Source organism: Chionomys nivalis, chromosome X, assembly GCF_950005125.1.
Source record: "Chionomys nivalis chromosome X, mChiNiv1.1, whole genome shotgun sequence".
Classification (NCBI taxonomy): Eukaryota; Metazoa; Chordata; class Mammalia; order Rodentia; family Cricetidae; genus Chionomys; species Chionomys nivalis.
The window spans coordinates 130,656,523-130,677,371 of record NC_080112.1 but is presented as its reverse complement, the minus strand read 5'-3'; the positions used below and the strand labels follow the sequence as shown (position 1 = coordinate 130,677,371).

General features: G+C 42.6%; 1 protein-coding gene, 1 non-coding gene and 1 pseudogene across 2 annotated transcripts in view; 2 read left to right on the top strand and 1 right to left on the bottom strand.

Annotated features, from left to right (window-relative positions):
* The first annotated feature begins 219 nt into the window (after positions 1 to 219).
* LOC130868645 (ADP-ribosylation factor 1-like) lies at positions 220 to 2,481 on the top strand (annotated as a pseudogene).
* Positions 2,482 to 8,623: 6,142 nt separating this feature from the next.
* On the bottom strand, positions 8,624 to 8,726 carry LOC130868711 (U6 spliceosomal RNA). Its single transcript, XR_009056536.1, has one exon. It is a non-coding gene; the product is annotated as a U6 spliceosomal RNA (small nuclear RNA).
* A 1,272-nt stretch (positions 8,727 to 9,998) lies between these two features.
* The window catches only part of Pir (pirin), a 93,542-nt gene continuing 82,691 nt past the window's right edge, over positions 9,999 to 20,849 (top strand). The window contains exons 1-2 of the mRNA XM_057759990.1: positions 9,999 to 10,187; positions 12,117 to 12,245. Of these exons, the coding sequence (XP_057615973.1) occupies positions 12,150 to 12,245 (96 nt within the window). The 5' untranslated portion in view covers positions 9,999 to 10,187; positions 12,117 to 12,149. The remainder of the gene's footprint in view (positions 10,188 to 12,116; positions 12,246 to 20,849) is intronic.

The window sequence follows — 20,849 nt, the reverse complement described above, 5'->3', positions numbered from 1 at the left end:
TCACAAAGAAAAAGTGTGACTGCCAGTTTTTATTGATAGTGACCGCATTTTGGTATTTGGCTTTTTTTCATCTGAATATTTTCTCTGGTGTATACTGGCTGGTCATGTATAACAAATCTAACAGCATTTAAATCTCAATCACTTATTATTTTGTGTGTGTGGATTATTTTTGCCTGAGTGTGTGTGTGTGCAGAACATGCATGCAGAGACCAGAAAAGGATGGATACCCCAGGACTGGAGCTGCAGACAGTTGTGAGTCAACATGAGAGTCCTGGGAATCAAACTACCGAGCCTTATCTCCATCCCCTCTGATGGCATATTTTAGAGTCAGCTGTATGATGCAAGCAAATTATCCTTTCATTATGCATTGGTGTACTATATTAATGAATTGGTGGGCATGTTAATGTGTCTATGAGCATGTATGATCTGGTCATATGATGATGCCTTGTGTGTGGGCAATGGAGACTAAAGTCCCTGACTTTCCAACAAGCATTCTTTTTTTCCTCCCTTTTATTTATTTACTTATCTTTTAAAAGAAAACAATCTTCTTTTTTCATTATACATACCAATTCAAGTTCCCACTCTCTCCCCTCCTCCCATTCCCTCCACATACCCTGCCACTTCACCCCCATCCAATCCTCAGAGAGGGTAAGGCACATTGCTTTGAGGAAGGTCCAAGGCCCTCCCTACTATATCTAGGCTGAGCAAGGTATTCATCCAAAGAGAATGGGTTCCAAAAAGCCAGTACAAGCAGTAGAAATAAATACTGGTGCCACTACCAGTGGCCTTGCAGTCTGCCCCAGCCATGCAACTGTTACCCACATTCAGAGAGACTAGTTGGTCCTAAGCTTGTTCCTTCCCTGTCTGGCTGGAGTTGGTGAGCTCCCATTAGCTCAGATAAACTGTTTCAGTGGCTGAACCCATCATGGTCTTGACCTCTTTGCTCATATTCTCATTCTTCCCACTCTTCCACTGGACTTTGGGAGCTCATCCAGCAAGCATTCTTTTAAGCAGAGGTAGGGTTAATATCACTGCTATTCTTTGAGTTGGTCAAATCATGGGGGGCCTGCCATGTGTTGATCATTCTGGTTGAGGTTGTAGTCATGACAGGAAACAGCACAGACCCAATGACCTGGTAAAATGATTTAATTCTATACCTTTTTCCATATGGTGATTCGTATTTACTTCATGGCTTATATAGGGCAACATGGTAGATAGCTTTTAGAACAAGAATAATTCAGAGAAAGAGAAGGAAGGGATGGTAAAAGCATGGAAAAACCTGGATACTATCTCCTGGGATTTCAACACTCCCCTTGGGTCTTGAAACATTCAAAGGCAGCAAGAAAGAGTAGTTTCCTCTAAGTTAAAATGTCACAGATTTATTTTTTCCCCCTGCTATTTCTCCTGAAACTTTCTTTGACTCTGCATTTTCCATGGTTTCAGTTAACTGCCAACTTTTGATTCCAGTTGCGTGATTTAATGTACTCAAATTATAGTCTTTGTTATCTCCTTTGGCAGGCGAGATCCTTGGTATTTTTTTGGATGTAAGCAACAGCCAAAGGGACATAGCATGGAATTTGACTTTGTGGCATGAAGAATCTTATTCCCTTACACTTATGGTATCAAACCTGCTGTAATTGAAGCAGACAAAGGGACAAGAGAGAGTAGACAGAAGAAAGAGAAGAGAAGAGAGGAGAGAGAGAGAGAATCTCTCCGGTTAGTGGCTGATCTGTATTGTTTGCTGTGTTCAGCACTTGGGAGGCAGAGACAGGTGCATCTCTGTGAGGTTAGGGACAGCCTGGTCTACAAAGCAGTTCCAGGACAGCCAGGGCTACATTGTGAGACCCTGTCTCAAACAATTTTGTTTGAATTATGTTTTATTTTTAAACTTTTTGATAATTTTATACAAGTATGCAATGTATTTAATCACACCCACTTCCCTCTCCTCCTACTCTGGCTGTCCTCTTCTTTCTAACTACGTCCCCTTCTACTTCTCTTTATGTGCAGGGGGGAGGGGGGTCACAGCAGCTGTGAGTTCATGATTATATCAGCCATGTCACACCCAGAAGACAGGTGGTTTCAATGTGGAGACCGTTGAGTACAAGAATATCAGCTTCACCATGTGGGATGTGGACGACCAGGACAAGATCCGGCCACTGTGGCGCCACTACTTCCAGTACACCTAAGGCTTGATCCTCCTAGTGGACAGCAATGACAGAGAGCGTGTGAATGAGGCTTGTGAAGAGCTCATGAGGATGCCAGCTGAAGATGAGCTCTGGGATGCCGTTCTCTTGGTGTTTGCCAACAAGCAGGACCTTCCCAACGCCATGAATGTGGCTGAAATCACAGGCAAGCTAAGGCTGCACTCTCTACGCCACAGGAACTGGTACATTCAGGCCACCTGTGCCACCAGCGGGGACGGGCTCTATGAAGGACTAGACTGGCTGTCCAATCAGCTCCGGAACCAGAAGTGAACCAGACCCCTCCCTACCCCTCACTTCCTCTTCTCCGCCCTCCACTTTCCTCTCAGGTGGCAAACGTGCGACTCTGTGGTCCTGAGTGCCAGAAACTGTCTCCATGGGTTGGTCACAGTGTGCATCGCACGGTGCTGTACATGTGCAGACGCAGCCTGCAGCCAGGTTTTTATTTGATGTAAATAGTTTCTGTTTCCACTGAGGCAGTCTCTGGTACTCCTATGCAATATTACTTAGCTTTTTTTTTATTGTAAAAAGAGAATCACTGGGCTGGAGAGATGGCTCAGTGGTTAAGAGCATTGCCTGCTCTTCCAAAGGTCCTGAGTTCAATTCCCAGCAACCACATGGTGGCTCACAACCATCTGTAATGAGGTCTGGTGCCCTCTTCTGGCCTGCAGGCAGACACACAGACAGAATATTGTATACATAATAAATAAATAAATATTTAAAAAAAAAGAGAGAGAATCACTGTCAGTACTAAGAAGGAATTTGGTGTAGGGGCACCTGGCCTCTGGGAGCCATTGGACTGTAGACTGATGTCAGTATCCATTTGGTGGTTAGTTTTTACCCAAACTCAGACAATTTTTTTTTTAAAAAAATAGTTTTAAAAAAATACAGGACAAGAACACTTGAACACACAGAACGGAGACTATGCCTAGTGTAGGTTTTGCAGTAACGGCCTGAATGCTAGTCCATTGGATCACCTGTTCCCCCGTGGGAACAGGAAAGAAGGTGGACAAACCACCATCCGCTGCATGGTCACAGTAGAGCCCCCGTGACTCGCCTGTCTTTGAGTCACCCGCATTCCATAGCGTTGTGTTTGTACTTATACTCACATGGTCACCTAGGGGTGGGCTGGGAGCCATTGTGGGGTTCAGGGCCCGGCTTGTATTTGGTATGTGGCCGGGCCAGGTGGCAGCCTACATACCCAGCTTACTCTTGGACCCACTTGGACGCACTGGCAGGAGGCCTGGGTCTCACCAGCAGGAGGGCTGGCAAGCTGGGAGGGTCGATCCATTCCAGACCCACATCTCCATGTGTGAAGTAGCTTTCTCCCTCAGCCCGCAAGGGTCCGATTTGCCATCGAAAGACGACCTCTACTTTCTTCTTTTGTATTTTGATAAACACTGAATAAGCTGGAGCTGTTAAATTTATCTTGGGGAAATCTCAGAACTGGTTTATTTGGTGTCATGGAAACTCTTACTGTTTTCAATAAACAATTAGTAGTCAAAAAAAGAATATGGCTCCACATCTGGGTAAGACCACTGATGGCTTTCTCCAGCAGCAGCCTGTGTAGCACCTTCTACCTCTATGCTAGCCAGCCGGGAAGAATCATCCAGCTCTAACTATTACTTTAAATATGATTATTTTGGGTTTTAACCAAGACCCCTTGGATTTCAGAGACTTTATTTCATTGTTAATGTGTCCATCTCTCTTTGGGATATTTAGTAGATATGCCCGTTTTAGCATGTTGAAAGCAGACTTCCTGATTAATCCCTACAACTACCTCCTTCTATAGTTTTTGCCTCTTCAGTTAATAACAGCTCCACCCACTCATCTAGTAGGTCAAACCAACCAAGCTAGGCTACATTTTTATTACTCTTTCTTACAAACTCAATGATCCATCCATCATGAACCATGGCTAGCACTATCTTCTAAATGTGCCAAATATTGGACCACTTTTCAAGACCTCTGTTGCTACTTATTGGTCTAAACTGGAGTTATCTCTCACAAGTTCAACATCAGCTTGGGCTACATTGAGAGTTCCAGGCCATACTAGTCTATAAGTCTGTTGTAAACGCCCAACGTTGATATGGGGTGTAGCTCGGTTTACTAATGAATCTTATCTTGACCATCCCATCAATACTACAACCCCCACACTGACCTAGCATGCTCAGTCCTCTTACTCTTTTCTCCCCAGTAGTATTCGCTTTCCTGTGATACAATGCATAATTTCTAGTGTCTCTCTTTACTAAAGTGTAAGCCTACAAGGGCTCCGACAGCCAAGCTTCCTGGCATGGGCAGGTGTCCATTGGGAGTTTAACTACATTACTTGTGTGTATTTAGTCTGGTATCGAAACAACATGCTTAGCAGTTGGGATCTGAGATGGATTGTTCACACTCATTGGAAATTAGTATGAACATATCACGTCTCTCAAAGATGTTTGTGTAGCAAACCTTGGGTTCAGTGATGAAACAAACAACCTTCTTCCCTGTGAAAGGAGATGGGTGTGTGAAGTGTGCATGGAGAAGCCTGTTATTTCACTTTTGTTATGACCTTTCTCGTTACCTATGATACCTGTACATAAACCGTTGACACCTAGTTGTGTTTACCGCGGTTCCTTGGTGGAAAGTAAGTATTTGAAGTCTAGAAACAGAAAAGTGAGTCAGTCACACCTGCTTTCTCAAAACAAAATCAACTGGAGTAGAGCAACCGTATCTTAAAGAATTATTGCGGGTGACTGCCTTTGCTACGTAATGGCAGAACTGAGCAATTATAACAGACTTATGCCTATGAAATCTCAGGTGTTCTCAGAAACAAAATTTGCTAACTCATGCCATAGAAAAATCCTGCTAGCTGTAGGACTGTCCTAGTAGCTTGGAATTGGGTTTGGATGCTCTGTTTCATAGATACTGTACCACATACTAGAGTCGGGAGCAAAGAGAGGAGGAAAAGGGGAGTAACTTTATGGATGTTTTCCAGTTTTCCTTCCTATTTGATTGTAATGTTTTTACAAAATTTCGTTATGAAACGTATGATAAAGAAAGGTTAAAAGAAGTCAAAACACACCCATATGCCTCCACCTACATTCTACAACTTAACATTCTCCTGACGTTGACTTTGTCATGACTTTACTTGCCCATCAACTACGATATTTTTGTTGTTGTTCTTATTATTGGTGCACTCATAGTAAGTTGTAGACATCAGCACATGCCACCCATAAACATTTCAGTAAATCCAATATTAGGTAGAAATTATTAAAATCAGATTTGTCCTTTATTTCAATGCTGTAATCCTCAAAGCCATCTTCTTTTGGTCAGAAGACACAGTTTTACAAAAGTTGAAAGCTGAGAAAGGTTATCAGGGTAATTAAATATCAGGATCTTCAGTCACCTACATTTCCCTGGTTCTCTAGTTCAGAGATGAATTAGCCTTTCAGGGCCAGGAGTGTTTTGCTTGTGATGGATTCTAGGAATGTTCCTTGACTTCAAAGAGAGGGCTCTAAGTTGCTTTTTTTCTGGCATTTTTTTTTCCAGAATCCCAGAGGAAAGACAGGAAAAGCATCAATGCAGCTTCAGGGCGAGAACTTGCCACATCTCTCAAGATGTTGTCAGCCAGGTGGAGGTGAAGTCTATGTACCCGCCTTCTCTGGATAGAACTGGATGCCTTCAACCACCCAACAAAATACTGGCCTCCATACACTGGTGCATATGGCATAATTAGACTTTGATTTGAAGCCAACTGATTTTCTGGGTTAATAACTCTGAATTTCTAACATGGAATATTCCAGAGATACTGACCCTTTAATGAATAGAAGCTTTGTTATCCCGGAAAGCAGTTTATCAAAATCCACAAGCAAGAACATGTGTGTAGATATCTTAAAACAGAAAAATAACTGCAAACAATGGAGTGTTTAAGACGGCCATACAGTTGTATGAAATAATGGCTTTGGAAAGATATTCATTGTTATAAAGATGAAAATCAGTATGTTGAATAAAAGGCAAAACGCTGGACTGGGAGTGTAGCCCATCTGGGAGAGCGCTTGTCTAGATGCACAAAGCCCGGAGCTTGTCCTGGGAACTGCATCAATCAAGCATGCTGTTACAAGCCTGTGATCCCAGCACTCAGGAGGTGGAGGCAGAAGGATCAGAATTCAAAGCCATCCTTGTCTGTATAGTGAATTTGAGGTCATATAATCCTGTTACAAAACCAAAACAAAGTGTGTGTGGAGGAGATAGGAACATGTCTTGACAATACGGGTGCCTTTAAGGATTATAGCAGTGTATTTGGAGTCATTTAGGAAAAGCTTTGCTTTTTACCATATCAGCACAAAGTTTTCTTCCGTGTTGCTCAGGATTCCAAGGATGATTGGTGATCACACATCCAGCTGCCTGCTCCATGGACTCTTTTGATTTCAAATGACAACGAGAAGAAGGCTCAGAGTTCAAACACACAGTGTTACACTTCTCATCTCTAAGATGGACTCTGTTCATAGTGAAACATTGTCTGGCTTCTACTTCATTTGTAAAAATTCTCCCCCTTCCATCCTTGTTTTTCCCCTTTTCCCCCTAGCTTTTCAGAAGCGTTCTTTTTCTCTCTCTCTCCACCCACTCCCTTCCTGAAAGGCCTACAAATGGAATTTCTCTGCTCTGCTGTGACGACTCATGCCCCTGAATTTGTCTCCTACTTTGAGAAATGTCATTAACCTTCTTTGGACGTAGAGGTGGAGTAGATTTTGAATTCCAGAGAAATTTCCAGTCGTCTGCTGGCACACCTATACCCTGGAGGCATCTGCTGTGGCCAGTAGGAGGGATGCAAGACTTTAATCTCTAAATTCCAGTTAACAATTGTTTGTCTCGCTTAATGGCTTGTTGTCTTAAGTTGATTTAAATGGACATAGCTATTTTCTGCAAGGTTTGTCAGTAGCCCGGAGCATTTTGAAAATCAATTTCTTTTCTCCTATGATCTGAAAAAATTTTCCAGGTAGTCATTTTTATGAAACGAACTACCCTAAAACTGTTTAGCTTAAAAACACTTGACTTTGTGAATTGGGAAGTTGGGAAGAACAACGCTGGGTGTTCAGATTGGATCCATATGGCATTGGCTGCTGCAGCTGGGGCTGGAAGATCCACTTTCAAGGTGATTTGGGTCTTGGGTTTCATTTCTTCTCATGGTGTGCCTCCCTCCAAAGACCTCTTTTCTGTGGAGTGTGGGCTTCTCCTGAAATGGTGACCTCAAGGTCATCACTCTTTTTTTTGTTTGTTTTGTTTGAGACAGTGTTTCTTTGTGTAACCTTGACTGTCTTGGAACTCACTCTGTAGACCAAGCTGACTTCAAACTCACAGAGATCCCCCTGCCTCTGCATCCTGAGTGCTGGAATTAAAGGCATGCACCGCCATTGTCCAACATGGTCATCACTCTTGAAGAGCACTGGTTTCCATGAAACAGATGTGGTAACTGCTAGGCCATTTCAAAGCCTCACTCAGAAATGGCACACTGAATTGGTCAAGGCAGCCACAGTTTTGCAGAGACCCAGAGCAAAAAGAGTGAACGGCATATTCAGTAAAGTGTTGGCTCATATTTCAGAACAAACCCGTAAGACTGAAACTACTGTTCAGGCCGTTGTAGGAAAAGGGGATCTCCTAAGAGTTAACGAACTATGGCTTTAGGAAATAATGTACAGGTGCTTCTTAGGAAAGAATGTTCTGGACACAAGAGATGTGTGTAGTTCCTCCCCAACCCCTGCACAAGTGGGTTAAAGGGTGAGGTCAGTTCAAAGACATCAGAGAACTTTCTACAAAAGACAGTGAGAAGCCACTGAGGGTTTCAGGCACTGTTTTTTTTTTTTTTTTTTTTATTTGTCCGCCACTTGGAAAATGGTGTGGCCAGTGGTGAACCTAAAGGCAGGAGGAGTGGGTGGTGATTGGGGAAGACGGACAGTAGCCTCCAAAATGGGAAGGTTTGGATGCACTGAGAGATTTAGCAATCCGAATCCACGGGCATTTGAGCTGAATGTGAGGGGAGAGCTTGAAGCCCAGGCACCTGGTTGAATGTTGGACTGGTCAAGGGAATGCAGTATAATTTATTTCTAGGTTCTGTAATGTGCCAGGCAGAAAGCTCATGTTTCTATTTTATGTGGAATCAGTTTCAGAAATTATTATAAGGATGGCAAGTACCAATCCATGGAAGTTTTGATATTTACGTGTATTATCCCATTTGACCTTGAATCACTTATGGTAGGCAGGATTAGTTTCAGCCCCACTGATAGAAGAGCCCAGGAAAAGATTTCAAAACAAACAAAATTAGTATCTCTTAAGAATATGTTTTAATATGGATTTAGGTCTAGGCATTAAGGAAGTGAGATAGCCACTTCAAGGAAGACAATATACACCCAAGTGTGGCCGTGAACTTCACAGGAGAGAGACAAAAAAACATGGACGACTTCACAAATTTGCATGTGATTCTTGTCCAAAGCCCATGCTACTCCCCTCTGTACTGTTCCATTTCCAGTGTGTGCTGCCCAATTGAACACTAGGCGAAAATCTTTGTCTTCTACTTCCCTCTTCGTTTACAAACTATGCATGCAGCCCAAATGGGTATGCACCCCCACTGTATGCATTTTGTACAGTCTGCAAACCAGGATTGCTTTTTCACATTTTAAGGTTGAGGGGGATGAGGGTGTAACTCAGTTGGCAGATTGCTCGCCTAACAAGCACCAAGCCCTGGGTCCAGTCTCCAGCACCACATAAAACTAGCCATGGTGGCAGATGACCCCAACACTTGGGGACGTGGGCAGGAAAATTAGAAGTTCAAGGTTATCCTTGGCTATCTAGAGAGGCAAGGCCAGCCTAGGATATACGAAACCCGGTCTCAAAATATTAGTTGAAATATAAAGTCAAAAGAATATTTCACAAGTGCAAACTGCATGAATTCGAAACATAATATCATGACTTAAAATTTCGTTATCTGTAATAAAATTTTTATTGAAATGTAGCCATACTCGGTAAGTGTGGTCTGTGGCTGTTTCCTGGCTACAAAAGCAAACTGGAGCAGTCTCCACGGAAGAGCCACGCACTGGAAACTCTGTTTCAGACAGTTGTCCGGATTCATTTCAGGGTTCCTGCTTTCACTCTTTTCCCAAGACAAGACTTTGTAGTGTTTAAAGAACTTTCAGGTTGGCAGCCTCGCCTGATTAAAAGACTGAGGAAAACTAAATTGCTTCCTGGTTGGGTGCACATTCTCATCCTCTTGAGGGCAACTCTCCAATGCCTTCTCCCTACAGCTTAACAAAATCCAAGCCCTTCGTCACATGTCTACCTATTAGAGTGTGCCTGCCCTTTCGGCAGGAACAGAGATGTTTTGGCTCTTGCTTCTACTCTGTCCCTGGCCCCGTTCTCTCTGGCAAACAGCAAGAAGCATATTTATGAGAAACAACTGGGTAGCACGTAGGAGGAGGGGGCTCATTTTGTTCTTCTTACAGCCCTACAATGTTGGTACTATCTTCACCACTCTCATTTCACTGGGAACCTGACGCACAGAAAGGCTGACTCACCTGCCCAAAATAGGACAAGCGGTTAGGAAACATTCCTGTCCCTAGAGCCAACGGGTTGGGTGACAAACTGACTGGAGTGAAAACAGGTTTTCCTTCCCGGTGAATCTAGAGGTTTGCCGAGCACTGGAGCACGCCACACATAGGGGGACAGCGCGCCCCAAGAGGTCGGGGTGCGCATCACTCTTTGGATAGAAGCTCAAAAGGCAGACCCAGAGAGGCGGAGTCAGAGAATCCAAACCCAGGGTAAATAAAGGGAGTGTCACCCCATCCAAAACCCCAGAGACCTAGAGACTCCGCCTTCCTGAGGCCTCACAGCGAAGTGCTGAGTCACGCTGACGGACAGCCAGCGCTCTGCAAGCCCTTCTTCCGTGTGCTGTGTTCCTGACGCTGCGAAGGCTGTACGACAGTGGCTTCCCTCCTGGGCCTGCTCAGCAGCCGAGTGAGTGGCCCGGGAACCCCCAGCCCCGCCCCGCCGCCGCTCCCCCATCCCGACCCTCCACCCACCCCTCCGCGAGGGTGGTGTGTGTGTGTGTGTGTGTGTGTGTGTGTGTGTGTGTGTGTGTGTGTGTATGTATGTTGGTGGGGGAGGCGATGCCTGGACCAGTTTTTACGGTGTTCCCTTTCCCAGCATACTACTGGCTCCTAGGGGAGCTGAGGGAGGGAGATGCTTAAATAGCACCGAGATTTAGTGAAGGGACCACAGCTTGGCTTTTTTTCCCATACAAAACATTGTAATTAGCTAACGGCCTCATCCTTGTTCGTGTGTGTAGTGTCCAACTGTGGGAGTCTGGAGGGACCCAGAAAATCTAGGTGGAGGCAAAACTACTTACTTGTTGCATACATCTGGATGATGACAGGCCTGTATTCAGAAGTTCGTTTCTGTGCCCTACATTTCTTGGTCCAATAGGTATATATTGATTGTCTGCTAGAGAGGTTACATTTTAAGATCTGCCTTCCCTAAGTGGAGGGTACTCCTGTGTAGAGTCTCTCTAAATAACAGCAGCCTACTTTCCCATAGCACCATTTGAAACCTTTGAGGTAGATACTTCTTAATCCCATTTTATAGATGGAAAAACTGAGGCACAGAGAGTCACAAGTGAAAGCAGGCTGGAATGTGGCATAGCTGACATATAAATTTAAGGTGTTCAGCTCCAGAATTGTCATCTTGTTAAAACACTTCTCTTGGTTGCAGTAGGAATCTTTGAAGGATTGGCTAGAGTTCACTTGGTGAACAGGTCTGAGGATGTAGGATTACTTGTCTGCAAACACATGAAGTTAGGAATGGGGCTGATTGTTAGGGCTTCGACTTCATCAATAAATAATGAAGCAATCTTGAATAAATGTGGAATATAGGTTGTTCCTGAACCATGGGTTCCCTTGCTGGGGGCAGCTCATACATAATTTGTCTGTGCTTTAGAGGACTTTAGTAGGAAGTTCAAAGATTTCCTGCCTGAGAAATTGCCTGCACAAGATCTACAGAAGATCAAGCCAGTCAAAATTCCAACACAGATGGGAGGAAGGTTTGTGAAGTCCCACCCCTGACTGAGAAACCTTGGCACTTGGAGGCTGCTGGAGTAGGGAGTGTCAGTTTTCTTCAAGAAGGTGGCCCCCGTTAGGATGCCCGTGCCTCAGTAGATGACCCAACACCCATGTGCACAGCAAGGACACCAGTAGGCTTTGGAAAAGCAGATTAGAGCTGGGCGCGAGATGTGATTGGAGTGTGAGAGAAGTTGGAGGGTGAATAAGGGGTGGATATGATAAAAAAACATACATGTATACATGCTTGTAGTCACTAAGGAATGATTGTTTTAAATGGCCATGAGCATTAGAGATAGATGGGTAATTGAGTTCAATCACTCCTGAAGATCTCTTTCAATGCCAGCACCATCATTCTGGTGAGAATCACATACCTCTAGTTTTTTCTCCTTGCTTCCAGTGTCACCAAAAATCCTCCACTTCCATCTTCCACCCTACCTCATGGGGTGGCCACTGAAGGGTATGTTTGTGGTGCAGGAAGTCAAGAGATACCACTGAAGCAAGGCATATAAAATGCTCTTTAGATATTTCTAGTAAGTTCTTTCCAAGAGTTGTAATTGCTAGCCTTTGTATGAGATGACTGCAGGATTACATGAGGTAACTGCTAATAATGGAGTTCAGGTGCCTAGTAAATACTAATACATGTTCACCATCATTGTGTTTTAAGAAAATCACCTAATCTAGGCCCTGTTCACAGTAAGTATGCAATAAATTACAACTGTTAGAATTTGGGAGCAAGCCTAATCTCAATATCCTTAGTTTATAGCCTGTAGATATTTCCTCTGTTGTGATGTTTTTTGTTGTCTTTCATCTTGCCCTCCATCTTCTACAGCTCAACACCAGAACGTTCTTTATACACTTCAAAATGGGATCCTCTAAGAAGGTTAAGCTCTCAGTGCTCAGCCGGGAACAGCCAGAAGGGGTTGGAGCTCGGGTCCGCAGAAGCATTGGCAGACCTGAGGTATGCTGACTGGACAACTACCTTGTGCATTCATTTCTGAAGGAAGGGGTGAGATAGTGAAGGGGATTTGGGAAGAAAGAGGCAAGATGGTCTTGAGCTTCCCTGTGGGGTGCCTGTCTTAAGGTTTATACTGCTGTGAAGAGATATCGTGACCACCGCAACTCTTATACAGAAAACATTTCGTCGGAGTGGCGCTCTTACATTTTCAGAGGTTCAGGCAATTATCATGACGGGGAGCATGGGGTGTGCAGGCAGACGTGGTGCTGGAGCTGTGAGCGCTACATCTTGAGCCAACAGATTGACAGTCACACTAAGGGGAGCTTGAGCAAAGAGACATCAAAAGCCCGCCCCCACAGTGACACACTTCCCCCAACAAGGCCACACCTCCTAGTAATGCCAGTCCCTTGGGGGCCATTTTCTTTCAAACCACCCCAGTGCCAGAGGGAGAAACATGGAAGTCCACAACTGGGTTCCACGTGTGGATCAACCCCAGCCTAAAGGAGGCTTCTGGAACGTGGGTAAAGAGGGTCTGGGTAGCAGGTGTAGCTGAAGCGCAGGAGATGTCTGCTTTTCTCTGCATGCCCGTGGTCTGTCTTGAGCTGAGGAGCATTCTGACTGCCAGCCTCAGCATTCATGTCTTCAAATGTGCCCGACTTGTAGCCTCTCAACCCTTGCTTACATGGTCATATTTCAGAAAGCAAATAACTGGATCTCGGCTTCAGATTCCTAAGGAAGACAGTCTGATTTGCTCTGCCAGGATCAGGTCTCCTGGCTAATCACATAGTAAAGGATTTGTATTTGCTCACTGAGATCCAGCTCTGTAGATCTCCGGTGTGGTGGCAGGACCACAAGGGAACTCAGAGATTGTGACTCTAGACTTTTTTTTTAACATTAGAGACTTTTAAATTTAAATACTAGGGAATACATGAAATTTAGGGAGGGGTCTTAGCTGCACAGAGAGGTGTCAAACAGTGATGATAGCCAAGGGCTAGTTCCCCAGTGCTATTCCATATTAAATGTTGTGAATAAGAGAAGAAATGCATTTTGGGAAGCAGGGCTAATTTCTTTTTTTTTCTTTTTTTTTTTATTGAAAAAAAATTTTCCGCCTCCTCCCCGCCTCCCATTTCCCTCCCCCTCCTCCCGCCCCTCTCCCCCTCTCCCAACTCCTCTTCTCCTCCCTCTCCAGCCCCAAGAGCAGTCAGGGTTCCCTGCCCTGTGGAAAGTCCAAGGTCCTCCCCACTCCATCCAGGTCTAGGAAGGTGACCATCCAAACTGTCTAGGCTCCCACAAAGCCAGAACCTGAAGTAGGATCAAAACCCCGTGCCATTGTCCTTGGCCTCTCGTCAGCTCTCATTGTCCGCCATGTTCAGAGAGTCCTGTTTTATCCCATGCTTTTTCAGTCACAGTCCAGCTGGCCTTGTTGAGCTTCCAAAGGGCTAATTTCTTATACTCCACTCCAGGATTTTCATACGGCCTCGTGGCTAAACTTTATACCTCTCATTACATATGGGTTTCTTTGTCTACTTTTTGATAAAAAGTGTGTTTGAAAATGTTCATGGAGTTATTTAGTTCATCAAATTTTTTTGTTTGTTTGTTTTTTGGAGTATTGGGGACTGAACATAGGGAGACCCTTGGACATGCTAGGCAAGCAATCTGTCATTGAACTATAGCCTCAGTCCTTTTTTTGGATTTTATTTTGAGACAAGAGTCTCACTAAGTTGCCTGGACTGGCCTTGAACTCCAGTCCTCCTGCTTCAGCCTCTTGAGTAGCAGGGTTGCCAGGTTCCCTTTTCTCATAGGCGTTGAAAGTCTTGGCTTTTCCTCAGCGAGTGCTGCTCTGCATGACTGATGGCTTGGATGTTCTCAGTTTTAAAATTTAATTGAAAAATTGTGTGAATTGTATTCAGCAGGATGTGTAGAATAGGAATGGTCAAAATTAGCTAATCAATATCTGTACTGCTTTACAGAATAATTTTAAGAAGCATGTCTTCGTAAATTTCAACTATTTAATACGGTGCCATTTTACAGTTAAGAAGCGCTATTGATTCGTGAGCTTCCTCTTTCTCTCTGATCATCTCTCCATCATCTCACCTCAGCATCAGGAAGTCGCCATTCTAGCCTGCATTTCTGTTTGTTTAGATTCCACATCCAAGGGAGGGGTTGCAGTATTTGTCCTTCTGTGCCTGAGCCATTTCAGCCAGCATGGTGCTGATCAGCCATTGCAGCAGGCAGCAAACACTTCTCCCTCATTGGCTCAATCAATCTTCTTTCTTCTGTTTTGGGCCTCTGCCATTTTCCTTTCATTAGAACATCAGCTCACTCATATATATATTGAAATCCAAAATGTACCATTTATCAAAGAAAATACACAAATACGTTTATCTTGATGGCTAAATGCATAGGGCCTGATGGAGGTGGTGCTATATCCTATGAGATAGCATCACCAACAGAAAAACTGGAAGGAGTTCTGGGACCTCACAGACACCTGTTAGTGAGCCATTGCCATGTACCGAGTGTAGCTATTCCTTTAATTAGTCCTTCTGTCCTTCCTACCACTGCAAATATAGAGGTTAAAGAGGAACTTCCCGTCTGCCTTTCTATGGTTAGCAATTAGGAAAAGACGGGCTGGCTCATATCTTTCGCTATAGTTATCCGTGGACCAGGCTAGACAGTCAAGGACTTTGAGTGACTGACTAGCATGTTGTTGGGAGGTGGTTCCTTTGTGCTCCCAGGAGAAGAGAAACCTATCATCATTAGCGCTTGTCTTTATGCTGCCCAATTCCACCAGATACTGTTCAGTAGAATACAATTCTCTGTGGGCTATTTGATTACTTAAGAGGATAATTTGAAGCAAAGAAAACTAGAGGAAATCGCATAATGAGTGTCCTGTTCCATTTCTCCCCTCAGAGTATTTTGAACAGAAACACAGATGTCATTTTGTTCATAACTATTTGAATTTCTCTCTCTGAAACACAAGAATAAGAGAGGATAATGAGATCTATGTGACACAAACGCTGAAGGCGTGAACCATTCCAGGGTTAGGAAGTGACCAGCAAGGAGAATGCAGATATGAATAGATGCATAATACAATATATGAAAATAAAACAGTGAAAATCATCACTTGGTATGCCAGCTAACAAATTAATGAAAAAGATGTGGAGGGGAATGGCACAAGAAGAGAGGATGACAAAAATATTATAGTCCCCTTATTATATTGGACCATTAAAAGAATTCTTTAATAATATCAAATAGCTAGTTGCTGAGATTTTAGCCACCCCTTGTCCTCTGACACAGAAAGGAGGAAGAGGACAAAAGCAAAAGGATAAGCACTAACTGTCCATCCTCATTTTATAAGGAATGACCCTAAAAGTTCAACTCTGGAATTGCTTTATGCTAGCCAGGTTTAGTCATAGGGCCTAATTACAAGAGACTAAAGAATCTAGCAAAAGCACCACCCAGAGTTTGTGGGGTACACTCTGCATATTTAGGAGTATTCTAGACTCAAGAGAATATTATTTGTAAAGCACACCTCCATCCTATCTCCAAAGGCCTGACACTTCTCATAGGCACTTCCAGCACTTCTGGGTTTCCAAATCCCACCAGGCTGTTAGAGCTTTATTTTGGGGTTGCTACAGGCCTGAGGGCTGGTGGCCACAGGTTTTGTTTGGAGTTCTGAAGCTGTTGAAAGAACAATCTTGGAAGCTGCTATTTAAATTTGGCAGCTAAAGGATCTGGAAGTATTACAAGGGAAAGAAACATGGGGGAAAACAGAGATGTGACTGAATTGAGGACCTCATCAGAACATTTTAGAAAATTAGAGTTCTAATAGAAGTCTGTTCTTGTGGACAGATGGCACATGCTTATTGAACATGTTGCTCAAAATCTGGCAAATGCTTAGAGATTAGTAAGGACTAATTTTCACGCCTGCACATAGCACTCCAGTATAACAGTCCAATGCAAGTACTCTTGTTTATTGGAGTGTCTCTTATCCATGTCTCTCATCTTCTGGCCAGTTGAACACTTTATCCCTGTGACTCTTGCCTTGATCAGCTACCTGGATTCTATAGCCCTTTTTGTAATGATGAGGCGAGTAAGGCTGTTGCGGGAGGTCCTTCCGCTCCTCCAGCCAATAGCCGCTGAGATACCAGCCCATTGGGACGTGGTCTCTCTCCCTTTAAAAAAGCGGCCACTTCCCTCCTCACTCTCTCTTACTTCCTGCTCCGCTTCCGGCGACGACTCCCTTCCTGATTGCGCAGAGGGCTGTTGTCTGTGACGGTGATCTGTAAGTTTTTTCCCTTTTAAATAAATAGCCATTTTATTAATCATAATTCCAAACTGGTGTTTGTGACTTACACCTTCGCCTTCACAAGGCCTTCCTACTCCACCTTTTATTATACTGACTTTCTTCTTGTGGATGTGTTCAAATGGCATAGGGAGCCAATGTGCAGGCGAATACAAATAATACCAATATGGTTTAAATGTATGTGTCCTTTCCCAAACCAAAGTTTGTGATCCTATCTTTCAAGTTGATGGTATTAGCAGGCAGGGTCTTTTGGAAGGCAGTTATATCATGAAGATGAAATCTGCATATCTGGGATTAATGTCCTTATGAGGGAGATCATAGAGAGTTAGTTGTCATCATGCAAGGAAACAGAATGTGTTGCCTGTGAACCATAAAATATATTTTAACTAGACATTAAAGTTGCTGCTGCCTTAATCTTGGACTTCTGAACTTTTAGCACCAAAAGAAATACATGTTCATTACTTTGCAGGTATTTACTTTATGATATTTTGTGATAGCTCCTTGAGTGAACTAAGGTGGTACCCATTGCTTCTATTGTTTTGGGTAATAGTTCCTGAATTCTCTGTAGATGGGTTTTTATCACATAGTTATTTGGCCACAAGCTTGATGACATAACCTTCTCATTCTTTATGAGTGGGCTGCATGTTTTCCCAGCCTTTCAGGTTTATTTTTCTTTTGATCAACAATTCTGGGTTTGTATTATTTCTCTCTTCGTAGACTTCCCTACAAGTGCTCAAAGGGAACCATGTCGTTCCTCCAAGACTTTGTGGGAAGTACCTTTAGCTAAGTTAAATTTCTAATTTCATTACTTGGGAGTTCTGCTGTCTATGAAACACAAGGTCAGGCATACAGGTTGGGCACGTTCTTTGCCTTGGAAGCAGGATCACCTTCCGTCCAGCTTCCAGTGTGTACTTCACTTCTTCCTGAGAAATATGTGTGCTTGTTGCTACCATCATTTTGTGCAGGATTGTTTAGCTAGTGCTCAGGAAAACTGGGGTGCTGCCTGTGACTCGTTTCCCTTTTGAGCCCACCAAATTTCACACTCCAATGGCCGTAACATAGCTTTCTTTTCTAGGGTGACTCTCAAATGCCTTCTAGCCTTGGCCTCATTACCCAGTCCCCAAAGCTGCTTCCATATCTTGAGATTTTCATTCCAGCCCAGGGCCACTTCTCAGTAACAGTGAATATTAACTGTTCTATGGGTGCCTAATAGTGACAAGTGTTTACTGAAAAGAGGGAACTTTGTGTTTTCATAGTTTATTTGAGAGCAGTTTCTTTGCCCATATGAATCTCTTCGGCACCAAGAAGCAATAGTCATTTTCATCGTCATCCATATTAAAAGACAAAGGAGAAAAAGACACATAATTAGCTCAGTTGATACACAAGAGCAAGGTAATTCAAAATCCATGATAAACTTAATAAACTAAAAATGGAAGGGCAGCTCCTTAACCCTATGAAGGGCGTCTACTGAAAAATAGAAGTCTATAGTTAACAACCTGCTTAACAATAAAACATACAGCTGTGTAAGATCAGGGACAAGACAAGGGCATTTACTGCTATCATTTCTCCTCAACACTTGGAGAAGTACTGGCTTGCGAAAAAGCCAAGCAGCAGAAAAGGGTGTAAGTTAGGGCTGGCGATGAAGCTTGTGGAGTGCTTCTGTGTACCAGGCTTTCTTTTTCTTTTGGGCCACCAACCAGCTCCCAAATCATGACACAGAGACTTATTAGTTTTGAATGTTTGGCCTAGCTCAGGCATATTTCTGGCTAGCTTTTTAAATTTAAATTAACCTTTTTCTCTTTCTCTATCTTTTGCCTTGAGGCCTTTTACCTTTTCTTGCTTTCTTGCTGTCTCTATGTCTAGCTAGCCTCTGCCTGACTTATTGCCCCAGGCATGTCCCTCTTTCTCTGATCTCCTCCTTCTTCCTTCATTCCTCTTCTCTCAAACCTAGATTTCGCCTCCTATTTATTCTCCGTGCCTGCTAGCCCTGCATATCCTTTCTCCTTCCTAGCTATTGGCCATTTGGCTCATTATTGGACCACTCAGGTGCCTTAGGCAGGCAAGATGAAACAAATGCAACACATTTTTACATAATTCAACAAATGCAACATAAACAAAAGTAACACATTTTTTATATAGTTAAAATAATGTTCTGCAGCATAAACAAATGTAATACATCTTTGCCTAGTTAAGATAATATAACACTTCTATAGTGTTTGAGACTCCAACTTCCATCTTCAGCATTAAGGATAAAAAGAAATAGAAAGTACAAGGTTTGAAAATGAGAATGGCCAAGTTATTTGCTTATAGATGATGGTTAGTCTATTGCTCTGCTCCCTTCCTGCAATAGGATTGTATGTTCCCCTTTCCATCTTTAGGTGTGATACCCATGAGTCCCAGGGTAAGTGTCCTTCTCCTTGTTTGATTAGACTGTGCATGTGTTGTTTTAACATGAATTCCAAAAAGAGAAGATGCTGAGGCCAGTTGGTCTCAGCAAAAACCTAGAAAAATTCAACTTGTGGTTTTAAATTAAGTCAGAAAAACAGTTTTTATGAACTGTTGGGGAAGCTTATTGATAAATACACTGGTGAAATGAACATCTTAAAAAAAAGAAGCTCCAGGGGAATTACTAAAATTAATAAATGCTGACAGTGTTCAAAAGTCATGTATCTGTTCAGACTTATAATTCCCAGCAGCAAACTGTTCAAAATATAATTTTAAGTGCAGTTTATGATGCCATTCGAGTATGTTAGCCAAAAAATTAGAATATATACAAAACCTTTGTGAAAAAGTAATTACCTATTGGAGGACATTTAAAATATTTAAATATATATATAATGTATTTATAAATAAGATAAATCAATATTAGTTGACACATAGATTCAAAGCAATTTCAATAAAACTTCCATCATCTTTAATCAAAGATGTTGATAACAGTTTCTAAACAAATGGAAAAGAATAAGCAAGACAACCTTGAATATACATCGATAACACAGCTGCTTCTACCTGTTGACTGACCTTGAAATTTATTTTCAGTAGCTTTTGCATAAACATTAATATTTATATATATAACATTTATAGTAGCTACCTCAAAGTTAACACAACCTCAAATGAACTCATAACTATTTTAAGTGTGCTGCTTCTGTAATAATTCCTTTATTTGTTCAATGGGGTTGCCTTCTTTCCAGGCATCCTAACAAGAAATTTGGGAGTTATTTAATAGTCTTTTTACTTGCCTCATCATTTCTATCTAGTCACTCAGTGATTCTCCATCATTCCTGTTATCATCCTAGTTCTAACCCTTGTTCCTACTCAGAATATAGAATGATCTTTCGTAACCTAATTGTCTCACCTCCTAGTTACAACCTATTACCTTCAGGAGAAGATCCAAATTCCTTTAAGATTTAAAGTGTGATTAGTTATGGTGGTACATACCTTTTGTCCCAACACTTAGGAGGCAAGAGGATTGAGAGCTTAAGGCCAGTGTGGGATATAAAGGGAGAACTGTTAAAGAACCAAAAACTTTCACCTCTATCACCTCTATCCTTTGCCCAGCTCTTGTCATAATCCACTGTGTACTATAAAGACATAATATGTATTTTAAATACAATATAGTCAAATTTAAATATTTACTTTGATTTATATCGCTACAGACACTTCTATTTGAACTATTTTAATAAAGAGCAAGAACTGGCATATGTATTCAGGTCCATGTGATTAGTTTATTGTTGACAGGAGAAATTAAGGATTTATTAAATAAAATTGTGGAGAAAATCTGTTTTCTCTGCAAGAATATTCAGGAACATTTAATTTTTTGTGCACATGGAATTCCAGTGAGTGGTGGACAGACTTTGTCAAGCACACCAATCTCTTTTAGTCCTCTCCTTTCTGGAACATTCTCCCTTTCCTCCTTTCTACTTAATTGGCTCCAAGATGCTCTTCAAGAGTCAGCTCAAGAGCCACTTCCCTGGTAGCTGATTCCCTGATGTCACCCATTCTCATTTGTGTGAAGTTGTCTTCCGTGAGAGCACTCATAATGGCATTGACGATACTGATTTTCTAGACTCCTACCTCATGACACTAAGAACCTGTTACAGACTGATCCTGACTTATTTGACTAGCATCGATAATCATGAAATGTTCGCTCTTCACTCCTCTTACAATGTCAATTCCAGTGTACTTGATGAATCCTTGTGTGCATGCATTGTTGCCTTTTGAATGTAATCTGCATTTTATAAGGTTGTTCACTGGCTGTGCAATCTTCAGTGAGTTTTGTTAGCTATGTCTATGAATATACCCCG